The sequence below is a fragment of the Maylandia zebra genome, linkage group LG11, assembly GCF_041146795.1.
Source record: "Maylandia zebra isolate NMK-2024a linkage group LG11, Mzebra_GT3a, whole genome shotgun sequence".
Lineage (NCBI taxonomy): Eukaryota > Metazoa > Chordata > Actinopteri > Cichliformes > Cichlidae > Maylandia > Maylandia zebra.
In genome coordinates, this window is record NC_135177.1 from 5699953 (window position 1) to 5720302 (window position 20350).

A 20350-nucleotide genomic window follows, 5' to 3' on the forward strand; every position below is an offset into this window, starting at 1 on the left:
TGAGTAATCTATCTTGAATTTAAAAGTGAATTGAATTTCTCAGTGTAGAATTAGATAGTTCACATTTTTTCGATATGACCTTTTCCACAATGATGGGAAAAATTACTAATCTAAGGTCACTGGTAATGTCTTTCCTTGTTGGTATAGTGTTTACTGAGTGCTCCACATCAGCAAACTGCCAAAACTTTCTTCGATGAGCAGTTAAACCAAGTGCATAGCAGCAGCTTCTACATACCCTCTTAATTCCTATGCAAGCAGTAGGAGTCTGCTTAGTTTAGGGCTACATTAAAAAAAACTTCTTTTTGACATGACTGTATCAGCTCATTGTGGAAAATAAGAAAGACCATAAGAGCATTAATGAATATAAGTAAACAAAGTAAGAACTAAGAAGTTGGCAGCTGTCTTTGGCTTTCTTAAACACCCCCCCGTACATTTTTATTTCAGTGTAACAACTCCTGAGTCTCTTTTCCTGTCTCACACTGAGGCACACAAAGAGAAACAGGATGTTGTGAGCGAGGACAATTTATCCAATGAACAGGAGGTGGTGACGGGATTAAATATGTTCAGACAATCCCAGCTTAGGTTAATAATGTCAGGTAGAAATGGCTGACATTAAGTTAACCACAGTGGGACACCAGGCTAATATGGAACAACAAAAGCTTTGCTGAGCTCTGCTTTTGTCCTCACAGCTGGGTTTGCTTGGAGATTCCAAAACACAAACAACTGGACTTTCACATGCTCCTTTGTTCCCGCTGACCCTGCATTCCTAAGGTCCACTCTTCGCCCACAGGTACACATACTTGGAGTCAAATCAATAGATCAGAGTTTAATTCCTGCACTTTTCAGCAGAAAAAAAAAATCACTTTGTCAGCTGTCCTGGCTTTATGTCAAGAAATGTTTCACTGCTTGACCCTGGGGCTCGGTATAAAAATCAAGTCAACAGCACAGGACCACAGTCTGCGAGCCTGAGGAAACTATCTTACACATTTCCAGCAGAGAAAAGGTAAGACACAAGTTAGCGGACAGTAACTTTCAGAATGCTTGTAGGTGAATTTTATATCAAACTAAATTAAAACATGCATGATTTCAGGATACAGTCCTCCCATTCAGCTTATATTCTAAATTGATGGGGAGATTAACAAAAATGTGACAAAAATTTAAAATAGGAAAGTTTTAATCTGTTGTGTTTTGGCTGTGGGAGCTTTCGGAGTACACACATCTAGTGTAATAAAGTAATAATCTTTTTGTGTGTGTGGTTTTGCTGATTTTGTTTCTGACTCTTGTAACAGATGAACCCTCAAGTCCTGCCTTCCATCCTGCTGCTCATTTCTGCTGCCCATGCTTTCCAGTACACGGAGCTAGCGCAGTATGTTGACAGCCACCAGGACGAATATGTGGAGGTACAAATATCTGCTCCTTACTCTAGCAGCACTGAACTCTGAATGCTAGAACTGTTGTAATCTATGCCGTTAGGTGTATTGGGTTTAGACAATTTACTTTAATATCTGAGCTTGTGAGTCAAACAAAATCTCAATCATCATCAATAATGACCCTAGTGCCAGCCCTAATCCTAAACCCTACACAGATTCAAAATATATGAGTTTTGGTTTTATTAAATTATTCTGTCAAGTCGTCAAGGTTTATTGTCATTTCGTATGGTATCTACAAAAATACACAGACTGAAATTAAATGATTATTGCAGCCTATATACTGCAATAATCAGTAAAAAATAAAAGTACTGTATAACAATCAGCTTGCCGAGATACTCAGCAAACTCAAGTGTAAAACAATCACACTCATTCCGCTAGCAGCGGTAAGCTCAGAGAGGGATTCAGTTAGATCAGCTAAGTGTTTTTATGAGGAGAATGGTGTATGTGTGTGCCTGTCACAGTCCATTTGTTGGTCTTGCAGTGTGGCTTCTGTCTGTCAGTGTGTCATACAGTTTGACAACCTTAAAGACCTTGGCCAAAAATGGCCTCCATCCCCAGTTCATGCAAATGCATAAATGTATCAATATTATCTTCAAACCAAAATGTAATTATTTTTATTTAAAACAACAACAACAACAAAAACACCACCAATCGGCTGAACTGACCCTCTAGTGTATGTATGTATATATATATATATATATATATATAGATATATATATATATATATATATATAGATATATATATAGATAGATAGATAGATAGATATAGATATATATATCTATATATATATATATATATATATATATATATATATATATATATATATATATATATATATATATATATATATATAATGCATGTAGCTGCATATTTGGCAGCTACATGGATTATTTCAACTAACTTAATTTCTGTGGAGACTAGGACTTACAAACTGCATGTACACAGTCTCCAATCAAATGTAATAATTAGCGTAACTAATAATAACAATCGTGGAAAGCAATCTATGTTGTTACAAAATTCTCCCATTGATCTCAATAGAGCATACTTATAGTTCCATATTTCACTCTAGACCATTATTAGACAAGAAGAAAGAATATAATTTAATACCAATAGATAGGCCATTAGAATAAGACACCAAATAAGAAATAAAAGTAAGGCTAAGCGTGCTGTATATAATCACAAACTACAAAAGAATCTGCATGTGATATAAGTGTGACTCCTTGAAGATTGTCGGGGCTGAGGTCAAAAGTACACTGTAATGATTCTGGATCACTTTCTTTACTCGGCATCAACACGGAAAGACAGTAAGGTGAGGTGTTGACTCTGAAGTAACAACCACAACTTTTACCTGTACAATATCAGCTGTTGTTGAGAAAAATAATAATACTCTGACTACTTGAATATGAAAGCAGTTATTCCAACTAAAGAGACATTAAAATGTATTTTTGTCAAAATTTTGACAAAATTGAAAACAAAAACATCAAATAAAGGCTCAGGAGTTAGAAAAAAATGGGGTAGAGTTAGGGCTGCTCAATTAATCGAATTTTAATCTCGATTACGATCTGGGCTTTCAACGATCATTAAAAATGACTGAGCTGATTATTAGCCCCTCCCTTGTGCTTTACTCTCGCGCTGCTCCGTGTGGCAAATCGAGCGCACCTCTCTGCATTTCGAACACATGTCACAACAATTAAGAGCAGTGGTCCCCAACCTTTTTTGCGCCACGGACCAGTTTATGCCCAACAATATTTTCATGGACCGGCCTTTAAGGTGTCGCGGATAAATACAACAAAATAAAACTTGTACTGGTACCGAAAAAAAGAAAATTTATTCATAACACACGTGAAAAGACCAAGGAAAACCGAGTAAACGATAAAAACGATAACAAAATAACGCTGAAAACCGATAAAAACCCTGAAAACTATACATTTCACACCTGAGCCTCAACTCTCGCGGCCCGGTACCAAACGACTCACGGACCGGTACCGGTCCGAGGCCCGGGGGTTGGGGACCGCTGATTAAGAGGACCCGAGGGAAGCTCGGAAAGCTAAGCAGAAGTTATTTGGAGAGGAGAGTGACTGCCGTTGGTTGAAAAGAGAGGTAAAAAAAACTTCAGTGCTGTGGAAACATTATGGGTTCGCGGAGTCAGACGTGGATCAAGTAGACATAGTGTGTAAACTTTCATTTATTTTTTATATTGCAAACATTTGCACTGTTATCAGTATTTGCACACTATTTTATATTATTTTTTGACAATCTTTAAAGTCATTATTCAATACATTGTTATTGTTAAATAAATATCGTCAAATAATCGAGATCTCAATTTCAGTGAAAATCGTGATTATCATTTTTGCCATAATCGAGCAGCCCTAGGTAATCTCCAAATATCATGAATAGTCACAACTTTTAAAAATTTTACTATCCATTAGTATCCACGAATACATCCGCTGAAGCACAAAGCAAGTTTGAAGAAGAAATTAGCCAACTCTCACATTCAGCTTATTCCAAGACATTGCAGGAGACTTGAATAAATCATCAACAGTATTTCACACTTTTTGTGTGTTTTTTTACATATTGAACGCAGTGATTCTCCACAGGGGGAAATGTAATATGTAATGTCTTATGAATGAGTGTTGGTGGCCAAAGTCAAAAAGTGGCAATATAGCAACTGACTATTTCTGAATGTCAGTGTTGCAAATAAAATATGTCTTTAGAATCAAGTGCACATTTTGCGAACTGGACACTAGTTGAGGGCAGGAGTATTAAATAACATAAAACTCAGTGGCAGGTGGATTAGATCAAGTCCAGTGACAATGTTTTGGATCTTGGTTGTGTGTTTCAGATGCTGAGGGACTGGGTTGCAATCGAAAGCGACTCCAGCAATGTCCAAAAGAGACCAGAGCTGCACCGTATGATGGAGACTGTGGCTCAGAAACTCCAGTTGATGGGGGGGACTGTACAGCTGGTGGATATCGGAGAACAAGAAGTCAGTGAAAGAACCACCTATCTTTGCAATATTACCCCTCCCTGCTCTTTAGAAGTGCTTGTTGATATTGGAGCTTTGTATCTAATTGTCAGTGTAATTGGCTGGTAAATGTGGTGGATTTCTCACAGAGGTCAGCTCATTGGCAAACTTCAAAAAAAGCAGGAGAGGGCTTAGGACTAGCTTTGCCTTCTTATTACTGACTGGGCCACAACAAAGCCGCTTTCCACACTCATTAAACACACTGTGTGTGTGTGTGTGTGTGTGTGTGTGTGTGTGAGAGAGAGAGAGAGAGAGAGAGAGCGAGAAAGAGGCCATACTAGAGGGCCTAGCTTTTCACCATTAACCATTAATTAGGTGCCACCCAGTGTGAACTGTTACTGTACTATAATGCCTCCAGAAAAGCAGATCTTCTGGCCTCCTGGAGGAGTATCCCTTTTATAGTCTTACACACAGTGCAAGACTATAAAAGAAATTGCATTGATATGTGAGAGAGACATAGACCAGCTGAATACTATTGCAAGCGTTTTGAACACACTTTAAAATCAGAAGGATTGATAGATTGATGGAAAAGAAATTGTGTGCTGATCTCGACTGTATGTGCAGCTTCCTGATGGCCAGACATTAGAGTTGCCTAAAGTGGTGACGGCTCAGTTTGGTAATGACTCCAGCAAACACACAGTGTGCATCTACGGCCACGTGGATGTCCAGCCAGCAAAACTGGAAGACGGCTGGGCAACAGATCCATACAACCTGACTGAGATCAATGGTAAGAGCCTTTAAGCTAATTAAAAATACAAAGGAATGCTATCCAAACTCACAAATTTCATTTGATTCTAAAAAAGAGGAACATGTCTGGGTAAATGTCAGGGCTCTGTGTGCGGGCAGGTGGATATGAGGATCCAAATGCAGCACTCGAAAACAGAATGCAACTCAAAACCTCAGCTTTATTGCTGGCATGAAAACAAAACATGAAGTGAACACGGAATGCAGAGACCAAAAACACACAGGCATAATCTGAGGGTACGACGCGACACTAAGGGCATACACAGTAAAACTGAACACATTCACCTGAGTCACAGACCTTCACAATAAAACAGGAAACAAGAAACCACTAAACAAGGACACAGACTGAGAGGCAGACAGAATATAACACATGGAACTCAAACAATACATGAGACAACAAATCCTTAAACACGAATAAACAGAAACATGGAACTCTAATAATCATCATCATCATCACTACAAGAGAATAAGAAAACAATCCATTATGCAAAAACACACCAAAACATAACAACTCAAAATACTGGGTCAAACTGGCCCAGAACCGTGACAGTAAACCTTTGGTGAAGTACAAATGCTGGACTTGTTGCCTTCCTAAAATGGTTTCCTGTTCAACAATGTGTGGTGCTGTGATAAAGAATAGAAAAAGGGAGCTGATGTCGGTTTCATAACAGGAAGGTTTATTCTTCACAAGAGCTTCAGGTATCACCACACTAACTGCAAAGAAATGTCCATATGCTTCAGTCCAATTTACAGTACATGGCCACAGTTTCCTGAGCTAGAGACTGTATTAATCTCTCAACACAACTTTGACAAAGCATGAACAAAATGCTGCTTAAATCCATTGACAATATCACATCCACAATAAACACATTTGTTTTACAAAGATAAACAAAATGTCATTTTTAAACATTTTAATTCTCGTTTCAGCACTAAATTATTTATGTGAAATGTATTTCCACTGTACTGATGATAAACGTGACGAAACTATTCAGAAAAAAACACGGCGTATATATTGTTTATCATGACCGGAAGTAGACACCTTTCGCACATGCGTGGTACCGATCAGGTTTCCAGTACGGATCAGGTAGTGACATCCCCATTAACTCCAGGTGTTGTGCCAGAAAGTGATCATGATTGCCGTCCGCGGGAGCGCGCGCAGCTGCTTACAGCTGTAGCACTCAGCGACTTCCGTGCAACTGATGTAAGGTGCGGTAAGCTGAACACAACTTCAACCGTCTGTTTGTTGAAAAATAGTAACGTGACCGCATCGATTTTCTTGTTAGTAACCATAACGGCGTTGTAACGATAGGAATAGTAATTAGTTAGATTACTCGTTACTAGTGTTGGGTAAGTTACTTTAAATTAGTAACTTAGTTACATTACTAGTTACTTCTATCAAAAGTAACTCAGTTACTTCAAGTTACTCGTTACTTTCAAAGTAACTAGTTACTAGGGAAAGTAACTTTGGTTTTACTCAGAATTCTCTTGTTAATGTGTTGCTTCCGTAACTGGACACCTATCAAGATTGCCAGTCTTCTAGCTTGCTTACTTGCCACAAGTGCATTGTGCCACCTACCAATAGAAAGGAAAAAATAGTGTGCATACTTCCACGAGAGGAATCCCACACCTGGACCGTCGTTGACTGCCGCCATGATTCTAGCCAACGTCACAGCCTCATGTGCGCTTTTTACATCCAACACAAAACTGCAGTCGTGGTCCTTTGATTGTACTCCGAACTCGGAAATTCTGCCTTCCGAATAGATCTTCCTATTCAGAAGGCAGAATTTCCGAGTAGGTAACACCAGACTGCAGATAAGCTGCATACAGGGCTGGACTGGGACAAAAAATCGGCCCGGGCATTTTGACTAGAGACCGGCCCACCATTATAGAAAAAATCATGAAGCCTTTGAATGAAAACAAATGCTGTTGTGACAGTGATGTACACTGTCTTGATGGTATATACAGTGGGGCAAAAAAGTATTTAGTCAGCCACCGATTGTGCAAGTTCCCCCACTTAAAATGATGACAGAGGTCAGTAATTTGCACCAGAGGTACACTTCAGCTGTGAGAGACAGAATGTGAAAAAAAAATCCATGAATTCACATGGTAGGATTTGTAAAGAATTTATTCGTAAATTAGGGTGGAAAATAAGTATTTGGTCACCTCAAACAAGGAAAATCTCTGGCTCTCACAGACCTGTAACGTCTTCTGTAAGAAGCTTTTCTGTCCCCCACTCGTTACCTGTATGAATGCCACCTGTTTGAACTCATCATCTGTATAAAAGACACCTGTCCACAGCCTCAAACAGTCAGACTCCAAACTCCGCCATGGCCAAGACCAAAGAGCTTTTGAAGGACACCAGGAAAAGTATTGTAGACCTGCACCAGACTGGGAAGAGTGAATCTACAATAGGCAAGCAGCTTGGTGTGAAAAAATCAACTGTGGGAGCAATCATCAGAAAATGGAAGACATGCAAGACCACTGATAATCTCCCTCGATCTGGGGCTCCACGCAAGATCTCATCCCGTGGGGTCAAAATGATCATGAGAACGGTGAGCAAAGATCCCAGAACCACACGGGGGGACCTGGTGAATGACCTGCAGAGAGCTGGGACCAAAGTAACAAAGGTCACCATCAGTAACACACTACAACGGCAGGGAATCAAATCCCGCAGTGCCAGACGTGTTCCGCTGCTGAAGCCAGTGCATGTCCAGGCCCGTCTGAAGTTTGCCAGAGAGCACATGGATGATACAGCAGAGGATTGGGAGAATGTCATGTGGTCAGATGAAACCAAAGTAGAACTTTTTGGTATAAACTCAACTCGTCGTGTTTGGAGGAAGAAGAATACTGAGTTGCATCCCAAGAACACCATACCTACTGTGAAGCATGGGGGTGGAAACATCATGCTATGGGGCTGTTTTTCTGCCAAGGGGACAGGACGACTGATCCGTGGTAAGGACAGAATGAATGGGGCCATGTATCGTGAGATTTTGAGCCAAAACCTCCTTCCATCAGTGAGAACTTTGAAGATGAAACGAGGCTGGGTCTTCCAACATGGCAATGATCCAAAACACACCGCCCGGGCAACAAAGGAGTGGCTCCGTAAGAAGCATTTGAAAGTCCTGGAGTGGCCTAGCCAGTCTCCAGACCTCAACCCCATAGAAAATCTGTGGCGGGAGTTGAAAGTCCGTGTTGCTCGGCGACAGCCCCAAAACATCACTGCTCTCGAGAAGATCTGCATGGAGGAATGGGCCAAAATACCAGCTACTGTGTGTGCAAACCTGGTAAAGACCTATAGTAACCGTTTGACCTCTGTTATTGCCAACAAATGTTATGTTACAAAGTATTGAGTTGTATCTTTGTTATTGACCAAATACTTATTTTCCACCCTAATTTACGAATAAATTCTTTACAAATCCTACCATGTGGATTCATGGATTTTTTTTCACATTCTGTCTCTCACAGTTGAAGTGTACCTCTGGTGCAAATTACTCTGTCATCATTTTAGGTGGGGGAACTTGCACAATCGGTGGCTGACTAAATACTTTTTTGCCCCACTGTATGTATCAATTTATCAATCGTTTGTTGTAAGATTCAGATAATTATTTATTAAAAGCTAGATATTTTAAATGAGAATAAGAAAGAAAAGTATTTCTTTGTGCCCCCCTCTTCCTGTTAATGTCCAACGTGGCCCCGCTGGCAAAACTTTGCTAGACCCACCCCAGCACAGTTACCAGCTGTGAGCGTAAAAAAGGATCCTGGTGTTATTTGTCTCTCAGAAACAGTTCATAACTTCCCTTCAACTCATTCATGTCATCCATCACCTGTTCAGCTCTGATGATTCAGTAAGGACATCTCCTGGTTTCATCTTCATGTTTCCCTCTCACCAGATAACCAAACCGACATCATGACCAGCAGCTTTACAGCTGTGGCTCCAGCAAACATCAGCTGATACTAGAAATTAATATTAAATAAATTCTAACAACAGCTGATCAAGCTTAAACGTGCCGCTGTTGTTTAACGCGACCTCCACTGGTTTCTTCTTTATGGCGCAAAGTGGGCGATACACAAACAAGAGAGACGGGACTTGCGACAGAAAAGCCGATCAGCTAATCATTGATCAGTTTCACGATTGAAGTAGAAACAGGAGAGGGAGGGGGAGAGAATGAGAGAAGAAGAGGCAGCTGCAGGGTAAAGAAACAGAATATCTCCAGCTTTGTGTCTTTTTCATTGTGGCTGAAGTATGGGACAAACTGTGTTCCTTTTCACCTCAATACGAAGCGCATAATATTTTCTCTGAACACGAGACGATTCCGTTTTTTACGGGATTGTTGGTAATAATTAACCGTATGAACAAAATAAAGTTCAACATCAGTAACATCATAGCACCCACCCACCTGTATAGAAACTCCATCATGCTAGCTAGTACCCAGTACGAAAAAGTCAGTATAACAAAAATTAACTCCACCTAAACTTGGTTTATATTTGACCCAGATAGACTGCAGGTCATTAGTGATGGGATTTCCAGCTCTTTTTAGAGAACCGGCTCTTGCGGTTCGGCTCACTAAAAAGAGCCGGTTCTTTCGGCTCTGAACCGGCTCTTCAGGTTGTTTTGTTGCTTTAATTTATTATTAACAATAATATAAAATTATGCACAAAAGGAATTACTAATGTAAAAAAAAAGTGGTTTTATTTATATATGTTTATATATAAATATATGCGGTGGCCCCTAGAGACAAAACACGTACAAACTCCAAAACACATTTCTAGCATGAACTGAACTTCCAAAACAGAGCTACCTAGATCACTTAAATTACACAATTGAAAGCATGAAAGCATATGTGTATTGTTTGTGTATTTATACACAAGCATTCATATATAGTCAAATAATAAAAAATTAAAAAAAGTTCATTTACCTGTTATTACCACACACCAAATCCGGTCATTGGTACTTGCTGGCTTGTGTAGCCACTACATAACAAAAGCTCAACACTGCCCCTAGCATCCTGGAGCACTTCTGTTGTCTTTTGTACGTGTTTTGAGTTTTTATGTGCTTCTGAGTTTTTACGTGTTTTGGAGTTTGTACGTGCTTCGGAGTCTGTACGTGTTTTTATGTGTTTTGGAGTTTTTACGTGTTTTGGAGTTTGTACGTGCTTCAGGGTTTGTACGTGCTTCAGAGTTCGTACGTGATTTTAAGTTTGTATGTGCTTTGTCTGTAGGGGCCACCGTAAATATACTTTTATTTATTCACTCCACATAAAATGTAATAAATAAATCATATAATACAAAAATCAACTATTCACATTTCAACTTTTAACTATTTAAATTTTCAGCTTTTTCCTTTTACAAATTTAAAGTGAAACAACACAAAACACTGCAAACCACAACACAATTAAATATAAATTATAATATGAAAACAAAAAGAACATGTATATTCTCTGTCATATGGGCCCGCATGAATAAACTTTCTGAATCCTTTATCAGCTGCTCTCACACTGCTCATCACTGAAAAAAGTAACGCCGTTAGTAATTGCGATATTACTAACGGCGTTACTACTGGGGTCAGCGGGGGAGCTGGCCCCAGGGAGGGGTCACTTGCCCCTCCCTTCCCTCCCCATCTCCAGCTGCCTCCCCCTTCCCGCTCCACCACAACCACCCACACATGCAGGACCTTGGAGTAGGGGTATGTCACCAGGGTGCAGAGGAGGCTACCCCCCCCCCCCCCGTCCCCTTCTGGCTGCCTCTGCCTCAATTTTATCCCACAACTTAGACATTCACATTACTCACACTCTCATTACACATACATATAGGATCTTGGGGGTGGGCACGATACACGGAATCCAAATTACCATCAGGGTGTACACCTCACCCCTGGCGTCGTTGCCCACCTCTCAATTTTAAATACACGTAGACATTGAGGGCTAGCAGGAGGGACCATGCGCTTACCTGCTGCTCTCTGGCAGGTAGCTCCATGCCCTCCTGGGTTTTAAATGCACCTTAGAACACACATGCATCAACACTACAATGAGCGGGTGGAGGGAGGTTTGGAGTCTTCTCTCACCCCCATTCTCTGCGGCCTGCTGGAGCGGGGGGGCTAGGAGGAAGAGTTGGCCATCCGACTGCGGTCTGGAGTGTGGGGCCTCCCTGCTGCTGTGGAGTCGGGGCGGTCTGCCTCCCCCCACCGCAGGGAAAAGGGTAACACCACCTGGGTCTGGGTGCAGTTCCCCCTCCAGGGGCAAGGGTACCTAGACCCGGTTCGTAGAGTACGCTTGGGGAGTGTGATCGTGTGTACAGCGTCTCTTTATGTCTGTCTCCACGTTGGTTGAGTGTGGAGTAAGTGCATATGAGAGCATGAGGGTGGGAACTTCCCCTGCCAGTGGCGGACTCCCTCAGGTGTCGGTGCGTTGGTGGTTCTTTGTGTCCGGGGATGGGCGTCCAGGTACACACCGGCTCACTCCTTGGCAGCCGCTTATCGGGGCCTGGAGCCTGGGGCTCGCTCGGGCCACTTCGGAGGTGGGGTGCCCCCGGCCTCTCGGCCTGGGGCTCGGTCACTCAGGCACGGCTGGCTGCCGGCGGAGCTCACGGGCGCGTCACTGCAACTCCCCCTGGCTTCTGCTCCGCGGCTGCTGAGTGAACCCTCATCTGGGACTCTCCTCAGCTCTTTCTGGGACAGTGGCGCGGCTGCCCCTCTGTTGGTCTTCCTTGGTCTCTTGTGTTCTGAGGGCCTCTGGATGTCTGGAGTTTTGATCTCCTTCATACCTGCTTCATGCCCTGGAGGACGGGGCTGTGGGCCCCCCCCACACCCTCTAGCAGATCATTAGATGAAGGAACCTTTTTAAAAACAAGCGCGTCCATGCTCACAGGTGTACACACGGGTGATCACACCCACAAACTACACCCTTTTTGGCTCCTACCTCAAAGCACACTGTGTTCTGTCGATCTTATGTGCTGCACAATAATGTTTAATATTTAGTATTTACTGTCATATTCCCATATATCATTGTGATGTTGTTTATTCTATTACTCTTGTTCTCTTCTGCTTGTTTTCTTTTTTCTTTCTCAGCAGGTGACCCAGGTGATCGATATATGTATTTTTTTTTCTGCCCGTTCTGTTGGTTTTTGTTTTTTGCCCTTCTCCCCCGTCCCTCTTCTCAGCTGTTTCTCTTTCCCTCTTTCTTTCTCCCCTTCTTTCCCCCAGTCAAGTCTGTCCCGTATTCAGTAAGTGAAAATAAAATAAACAATAAAAGGTGAATCAAATGGACCATTACGGCAAGGCTGGGATGGTCAATTTGGTAAAGTAAATCCGTTGGGCATCTTTCTTTGCCTTTGGACAACAATTCTGATGGCAAAAGAGCCAAACGGGACAGGCAAAAAAAAAAAAAAAGTAATGCCGATATTCCCATCACTGATCATACCAAAAAACTTTTTCCCAGTCTATTTCTGATACCAGATTTTAATAGAAAGCTATTTCCAACTTTCTACACACTAAACAGCTAGAATATTCTCATGTGATGAAATGGTACAGCCAAAAAAGCATAAGAGAAGCATGTACAAGGAAATTATGGGTGCTCCATGCCAACTGTGTAGGGATAACATACAAATAGTAAGACAGCAGGAATAAATAACAAACAGGATAAATATATGCAGTTAAGCGAAATATATACAAACTAGAGGAATATACACAAAGCAAGAGAAAAGACACACATTGGAGTGCAAAGTTGAAGTAGTGCAAAGAACTTGGTCTGAGTATAGTCCACATATGAGTGGCTTGAGTGATGAGGGTTACTCAGACCATGACTCAGATTGGTGAGGTGAGTCGGGAGGGTAATAACTACTCATCACAACCAAGCTATGTAGAGTATATCAACCCGTAGGGCACCTTTGGGACTGTTCATCTAGATGTAGCGTTTTCAGTGGGAAAAACATTTTGTCACTCATCTAAGTGACTTCTTCAGTCTTAACTGACTGCAGCTTTCTCCAACCTTATATACAGTACTTTTGCACAATGGCTGAAACTAGCACCCCTGGTGAACAATGAGCAGTTGAGTTTCTTGGTGAAACCTTGAGCTGAGACTGAAGAAGTCACTTGGATGGCTTACGAAACTCTTCTCCCACTGAAAATGCAATGTCCAGATGAACAGAATCAACTTTTGGCGTTTTATGTAAAGAGTCAAAACGAATTGGAAGGTGATGCTTTTTTCATATGAGGCTTCATGGATGCATGTAGATACATTTACAAAATAGGATGAAAAATAGAATGCAAAAGTTTTATGTACATCATTAATAAATACAGTGATATTGTAATTTTTATACTTTTAGGCAATCTGTATGGACGAGGAGCATCAGACAACAAGGCCCCAGTTTTAGCCTGGATCCATGCTGTAGAGGCTTACCAGGCTCTCAGTATGGTAAGAGACTGAGTTCACCATATTGTTAGATAGGCTTTCATGTCCCAGCTGAATGGAAACATTTAAAATGCAAAGAGTGGGAACAGAGAGAGATGCCTTCGGCAGGCTAGATTCAAGAGATAACTTCTATTGCTGTAGCAGACTTTTTTAAGTTGAGTGAAGTACTCAGCAGATATATGGGGAACAAAGTGCGTAGCCTCAGGCTAGTGAGACAGCAGAGCCAAGTCTAAGGCAGACTAACTTTCCATGTCAGTGCTAGTTGTGTGGAGTCACTAGAGCAGTCTGTTCCATCCATGCTGCTTTGTTGTCATGTTAAAAAATATGGCGCAATATGCACACATCAGAAGGCCTCAGCCACATGCTGAGTGCACTGTGGAAGGAGAAATGCGTTGGTGTGGACGCTGAGAAGACTGATTCAAACAAAGCTAATCACTCACAATGTCAAAAAGACAATTTAGGTTTTTATGGAAACAATAATTTTCTGCCCAGAAAGCCTGTTTGTTTGCTTCCTACCAAACATCATGGAGCTGTTCCCCCCATTCACCAGGATCTGCCAGTGAATGTGAAGTTTGTCATAGAGGGCATGGAGGAGACGGGCTCTAACGGCCTGGATGCCATGATCATGGCCCAGCGAGACACCTTCTTCTCAGAAGTGGATTACATCATCATATCAGACTGTGGCTGGCTCAGCAGACGCCCCGCCCTCACCTATGGCACCAGAGGCAACTGCTACTTCTTTGCTGAGGTGGTGTATTAAGAAGCATCCATCCATCCTTTATTCAAAGAGTCACCCTCCAGTCTTTGATTTGTGCTGCCATGTTTGCAGGTAGAAGGACCGAAGCAGGACTTGCATTCTGGTGTTTATGGAGGGACTGTGATTGAACCAATGACCGACCTCATTGGAATTCTCGGTGAGTCTCATATTTGAATGCGCGTAAGCAAGCAGCCTTTGTTCATAAACCGCATAATTCAGTCAAATGTATGAAGAACTTCTCTGAATGTCCAACACATCAGACCTTGAAGCAGATGGGTTACAGCAGCAGAACTGGGTGCCACTCTTCAACCAAAGAAAATTGGAAAAATGTTGCCAGTTCTGATGAATCTTAATTTCTTCTGTGACATTGATGGAAGTGTCTGAATTTGGCATTAACAACATTAAATGATTCTTAATCCTGCCTGTTATCAGCATTACAGTATTTCAGTAGATACTGCCCTTAGTACCAGTGGAGCATAGTTTAAATGCCGATTTTCTGTACTCTTCTGCATAATGCACCATGTCATAAGCTCACATCATCTCATACTGGTGTCATGGACATTATAATAACTGAATTTTACTCAAATGGCCTCCAAATTCACTAAATCACAATCCAATAGAGCACCTTTTTGGGATGTGGAAGATTCACAACACTGTGAAATGCCATCATGTCAATACAGCCCAAAATCTCAGGAAATTCATGAAGAATTAAAGCAAAACTGGAGGCAAAAGTGGGTCCAACTAGCAAGATTTACCTAATGAAGTGGCCAGTAAGGGTATATACTTACTGTAAAGGAAACTGTTGTTTTAAAAGTACTCTTGGCTCATCAGCAGAATACCAGTTATCCCCCCCCCCCCACCCCCGCCCAAGCGCCCTGTTCTATTAAATTAGACTTAAATTAAATAATCGAGGAACTGATCTAACAGCCCATTGTTCATTGAGTGGACTAGTTTCAGTTATCATGCAAATGTACTGTTATATGGTTGGGGAAACCTGCAGTCAGCTGCAGAAGTCAGTTGGATGAGTGACAAAAAGTTTCCCTCACTGAAAATTAACAGAATCAGCCATTTTTTTAGGATTTACCTACCTAAATGATTGAGCATGCATCAATACATAGACTTAAAGAAATTGTAGAAGCTAAATTGTTATCAGAAAATATACCCAGTACTCTCAACATTGCATTTCCAGTTCCCTGGAAGCAATAACTACAAATGGAAACTGGAGGAGCTCTCTGCAACAAGAAATCTTTTTCCTACCTTCAGATAAACAGAGATTGCCAATCAAGCGTTCTGTCTGTTGCTGACAAGTCGCTGTTTCATTGATTTTGTTCAGCAGGGTTTATATGAACCCAGTGGTGATAAGGTTAACCCTTGGTGCTTTCAAACATTTTGAACTCACTATGATAAGGAATCCCACTATTCCAGCCAGAAATGTGAAATGAGACCACATTTCCAGAAAGATTGTCTTCTTAGGGTGCCGTTTTAGCTCAGTGCGTTGAGCAGGCGCCCACTTCAGTCCTTGAGCATCAGAGCAAAAGAATTGCAACGAGAGTTTTTTATTTACAGTTTGATAAATCTTTGTAGCCCTATGACAGGCCTTGGTTGCCTACTGCAGCCAAGGCCTGTCATAGGGCTGCTGCAACTTTAAATCTCAATGAAGTTGGAAGTTTAAGTTTACTTTAGTAATTACAAACATGCATTTTTTAACCTCTGGCTATTTTAAATTGAAGAAGATGGGGATTTTAATAGTAAGAAAATGCTCTTATTTCATTTCAGTTATCATGCACTCATTAATTTTGTTCATTAGATCGTATTTAGCACATTCACAAGCAAATTCATGTTTTGTCAAACTGACAAAAGTCAGGTGACAATAAGCAGTGCTGGTGTCCAGTCACATCTAACAATATATTTATCATCTTTGTCCTGTGTGTTTTCAACAATGCAAGACTTCCTTGTTGACAACTCTAGCTGACATTAAATTTAATAAAAACATTCAGTAAGCTACATTCTCTTGGATCAGGCATAAGAGGCATGCGTAATAATCAGTGGGACTCAAGCATCAGGAGGATCGGGTCTCATCAGTACGTGTTTAACCCTGTGAGGCCTAAGTCAGTGTCAAAGATAAATGTAATATAAATATAAATAAAATCTAAGATTTGGTTGAAAAATGTTAAAAGTGTTCGCTGATTTGGGAGTGGGAGAATTTTGTTACATTTTCAAATGTCATATACAGTAATCAGTAATCATAATAGAGATTTTTTTTAGTCCTTACAGCGTTGAAAGAATCTTCCCTACTGAAGTCCTTGAGCAAAGCATCAAATAAGTATTTGCAATAAACCAGTCCAGTCTTATCTTTGGAAAATCTAAGTTTAGTTCCATTAACAATAGCATCATCCTATTATTACTTCATTAGACACACTGATCAGCCCCAGTGGCAAGATCCTGATTCCTGGGATCAGAGAGGCTGTAGCTCCCCTCTCTGATGAAGAATGGAAAATGTACCAGGATATCCAGTTTGACATGGACAACTACAAGAATAAGATTGGTGTCAACCAACTCATGTACAGCAATAAGGTAATGTAAGGCATCCTTGGTGTCAGAAGATCATTAAGAGCAGGTGAGTACAATCCAGAATTTAGATTGTCATTACCCTTGCTTCCAATGCTACTGTGAAGAACCTTTTTAACTACTGTTTAAACAAGTCTCTCATATGGCTTTATTTCTTACGTAAAACATTACCAGAACTAGGATGATCCTGAAAAAATAGTTCATCTATTTGCTTCTCTCCATGAAAGTGCTTGGTCATAGGAGATCAACGCTTACAATCTCGTGAGATCTTTACAGGATAAAGCTCCTTAAAATGAGTGTTGTTTTCATTGACAATATATAAGTAAAATTATTAGTGAAAATAAAGAATTATATCCCTCTCCCAAAGGTGGACTTGTTGGCTCACATGTGGCGCTACCCCACAGTCTCCATCCACGGTATTGAGGGGGCCTTTTCAGACCCTGGGACTAAGACTGTCATCCCTGCTAAGGTTACTGCTAAGTTTTCAATTAGGCAAGTTCCTGACATGGACCCTGCTATGGTCAAGAAACAGGTAAAATACATGAAAAGTATGTACGTGCTCTGTTCTGTTGCATTTACTTTTTGTAAACTGCTTCTGCTGTTTTCTTGATGTGCTCTTCTTCAGGTAACAGACTACCTTCACTCTGTGTTTGCCAAAAGAAAGAGTCCCAACAAGCTCAAAGTCACAATGGTGATAGGAGCCAAACCTTGGCTGGCTGACACTCACCATCCACTCTACGAGGCTGGAAAGGTTGCTATTAAGAGAGGTATTGACCGTTCACCTTACTTTAATCACCGGTGATGTTGCTATCAGAATGTCGGGTCTCGGGTTTGATAAACTGCAAATAAAATTTCACCAAAACTGGCTCTTACAAGCCAGACAATTACTGACAGTTTTTACCCAAATAATCTTCATTTTCATATGTTAACATTACTAGGCAATTTTTTTCATTTTTCGGTCATTTGAATAGACTTTAATGAAACGATAAAGAATTGGGACATTGTGTTGATACTGATTTTCCCTGTCCCACAGCAGTTATAAATGACTTTTGTTGGCATAAGGCCACTCTGTTTTGACAGGAGTACATCCTAAACCTAGTGGAATTAGTAGTAATAATAACAACGATTTCTTAGTTATGATTATGATCACATTGGTGTTTTGGATGGCAGTCTTCAGTTTCCCTTACATAACAGTCTCCTCAAGGCAAAGACTCTAGAGTATTAACGAAAACTGATGACATCAAAGAAGTGGGTTGGAACAGTGGGAATGAAGAACTCTTTTTAATAGGATGAAACTTCCAGAACCAGTCTCAGGGAGGAGCAGTCATCTGCTTTTTCATCATATTTGAAAATGATTCTTGGTGGTTATAGTTATTGTATAAACTAGTGCTGTCAGCGTAAATCTCGTTAAAATGATGTTAACGCCATAACTGCGTTAACACGGCAAATCTCCGTTAGTGAGTTAACGCGGATCGCCCCGTGCAAGGGCTGCACGGCGTCAACGTGTTAGCGCAGTTAGCCTGTTAATCCGTTAGCGCTGTGCAGCCCCTCGCACGGGGCGAGCCGCGTTAAGTCGCCGACGGACATATGCCGCATTAATGCAGTTATGACCTTAACGTCATTTTAACGAGACTAACACTGACAGCATTAGTATATACACAAAGTATTGTAGCGTCTGTTGTATGACAGAGAACTAGGCGACAGGAGTTAGAAACTGACATGATATAGGTGTATGTACTAAAAATCTTCGATGAGATCAAATCCCAGTGACCTTGATCTCAAGGCCAAGGTCAGAGGTCATGTTTTCGAAAATCTTGCGAATGCAACAACGTAGGACCTAGGTGACTTAGGATTTAGAAATTGATACCATGGGCTGAGGGGTAGCACTATAAGGCCACCAGTATTTTACACCAGTAAAATACAAAACCTGGAGCTCTTAGTTTAGTAGAAACACAAGAAATGCATTTTCAGTGGTTTTGACACAGCCTTAAGATATTGGCTAACTTTTAACTTTTGTATCCTTTTATTATTATTATAGCTTCATTCCTTTGTAGTGTGCTTTGTTGCATTTATATCCTGCAGGAGTTTTGAAAGGTTACCAAAGAAACAGTGTATGTTTTCACCTGTCCTTAATTGTTTAGTATTATAGGAATATAAAAAAAATGTGAGACAATGTAAAGAAAACAAGTTAGTCTTTCAATTTTCACAATTAGTCATTCAAACATGCCAGAATAGTTCCCACTTAATGTTCATGTCCACTTTACTAGCAGAAAATATTCTGTCTTTGCTCTACCTTTAGTTTTCAACATGGACCCTGATCTAATCCGTGAGGGTGGAACCATCCCAATTGCCAGGACCTTCCAAGATGTGACGGGAAAAAGTATCATCATGATGCCCATCGGAGGCTTTGATGATGGTCTGCACTCTCAGAATGAGAAAATGAGCAGGTTAGACTGTCTGTACACTCCTGCAGTTTTATTCATTTCACAGGAATGTTTAAAGAAATTAGCTTGTACTGAGTCTTTCTGAGTGTTCAACACAATATTTAAGAGAAAAGCTTGAGGGAGAAAGCTTTGCAGTCTGTTAGAACCATCCACAACTGAAAAATAATTTAACTACCATAGAGACACCATACAGGACCTGGACACAGGAAATTATTTTAACACTGAAACATTAAGCAGACCCAAGTAGACAAATTTTAGGGGCAGATTTGTTGGAATCCAGCATAAGACAACAAGGGTAAATGGGCAAATTCTGGAGAAATCAGAAAAGATGGTTAAAAGCAGACTTCTCCGATTATAAGGTGGATGCTGTGAGACTTAAGCAGCAGATATAAAGACATACTGGTCTGTTTCCAGAGGGCTTTGTAAGTCTTACAAGCTGCTGGCAGCAGAAAAGTGGAACAATGCTTTGGGGACTTCTAAGAAGGTGTAATGTAGCCATCTACTGCTGCAAATAATAGTGTATGTGAATTTATTGTATTTATGTTAAGGAAACTTGGAAATTTGCAACCCAAACAAACAGGACCTTTAACTCTGCCAACCATAGTTTTTCTCTCTCTCCTAGGTACAATTATATTGAAGGAACCAAGTTATTCATCGCATACCTCAATGAAGTGTCCCAGATTAAGAGGACTAGTGTGTGATGTTTTATGGTATGATCACATGACCTCTTCAAAAACATTCCAGCTATAGAAAAGTGTGTTTTGATATTTTTACTGTGCCTTTATCTTTATTTCATAAGGTTTTGAAACTTGTGGCGCATTTACTGATCTGCACCTCAAGTCTATCTATTTTTGCATTATCTCATGGTTTTTTGGCTGTTTCCATCTCTTTTGCCAGTGTTTATGTTCACATAAACTTGGGCAGCACTGTGAGTGTGTTTGTATGTGTGTCATGTAGTAAAAGCTGGACAATGCAA

At 40.8% G+C, this 20350-nt stretch overlaps 1 protein-coding gene across 1 annotated transcript; it reads left to right on the plus strand.

Moving 5' to 3' along the window:
• The first annotated feature begins 844 nt into the window (after positions 1–844).
• cndp1 (carnosine dipeptidase 1) lies at positions 845–20350 on the plus strand. Its single transcript, XM_004560087.4, has 12 exons — positions 845–1003; positions 1290–1400; positions 4274–4417; positions 5021–5183; positions 13520–13608; positions 14156–14353; positions 14435–14519; positions 16776–16936; positions 17298–17462; positions 17556–17697; positions 19230–19377; positions 19997–20350. The coding sequence occupies exons 2-12, from the start codon at positions 1290–1292 to the stop codon at positions 20073–20075; spliced, it is 1485 nt and encodes a 494-aa protein (XP_004560144.1). The 5' UTR covers positions 845–1003; the 3' UTR covers positions 20076–20350.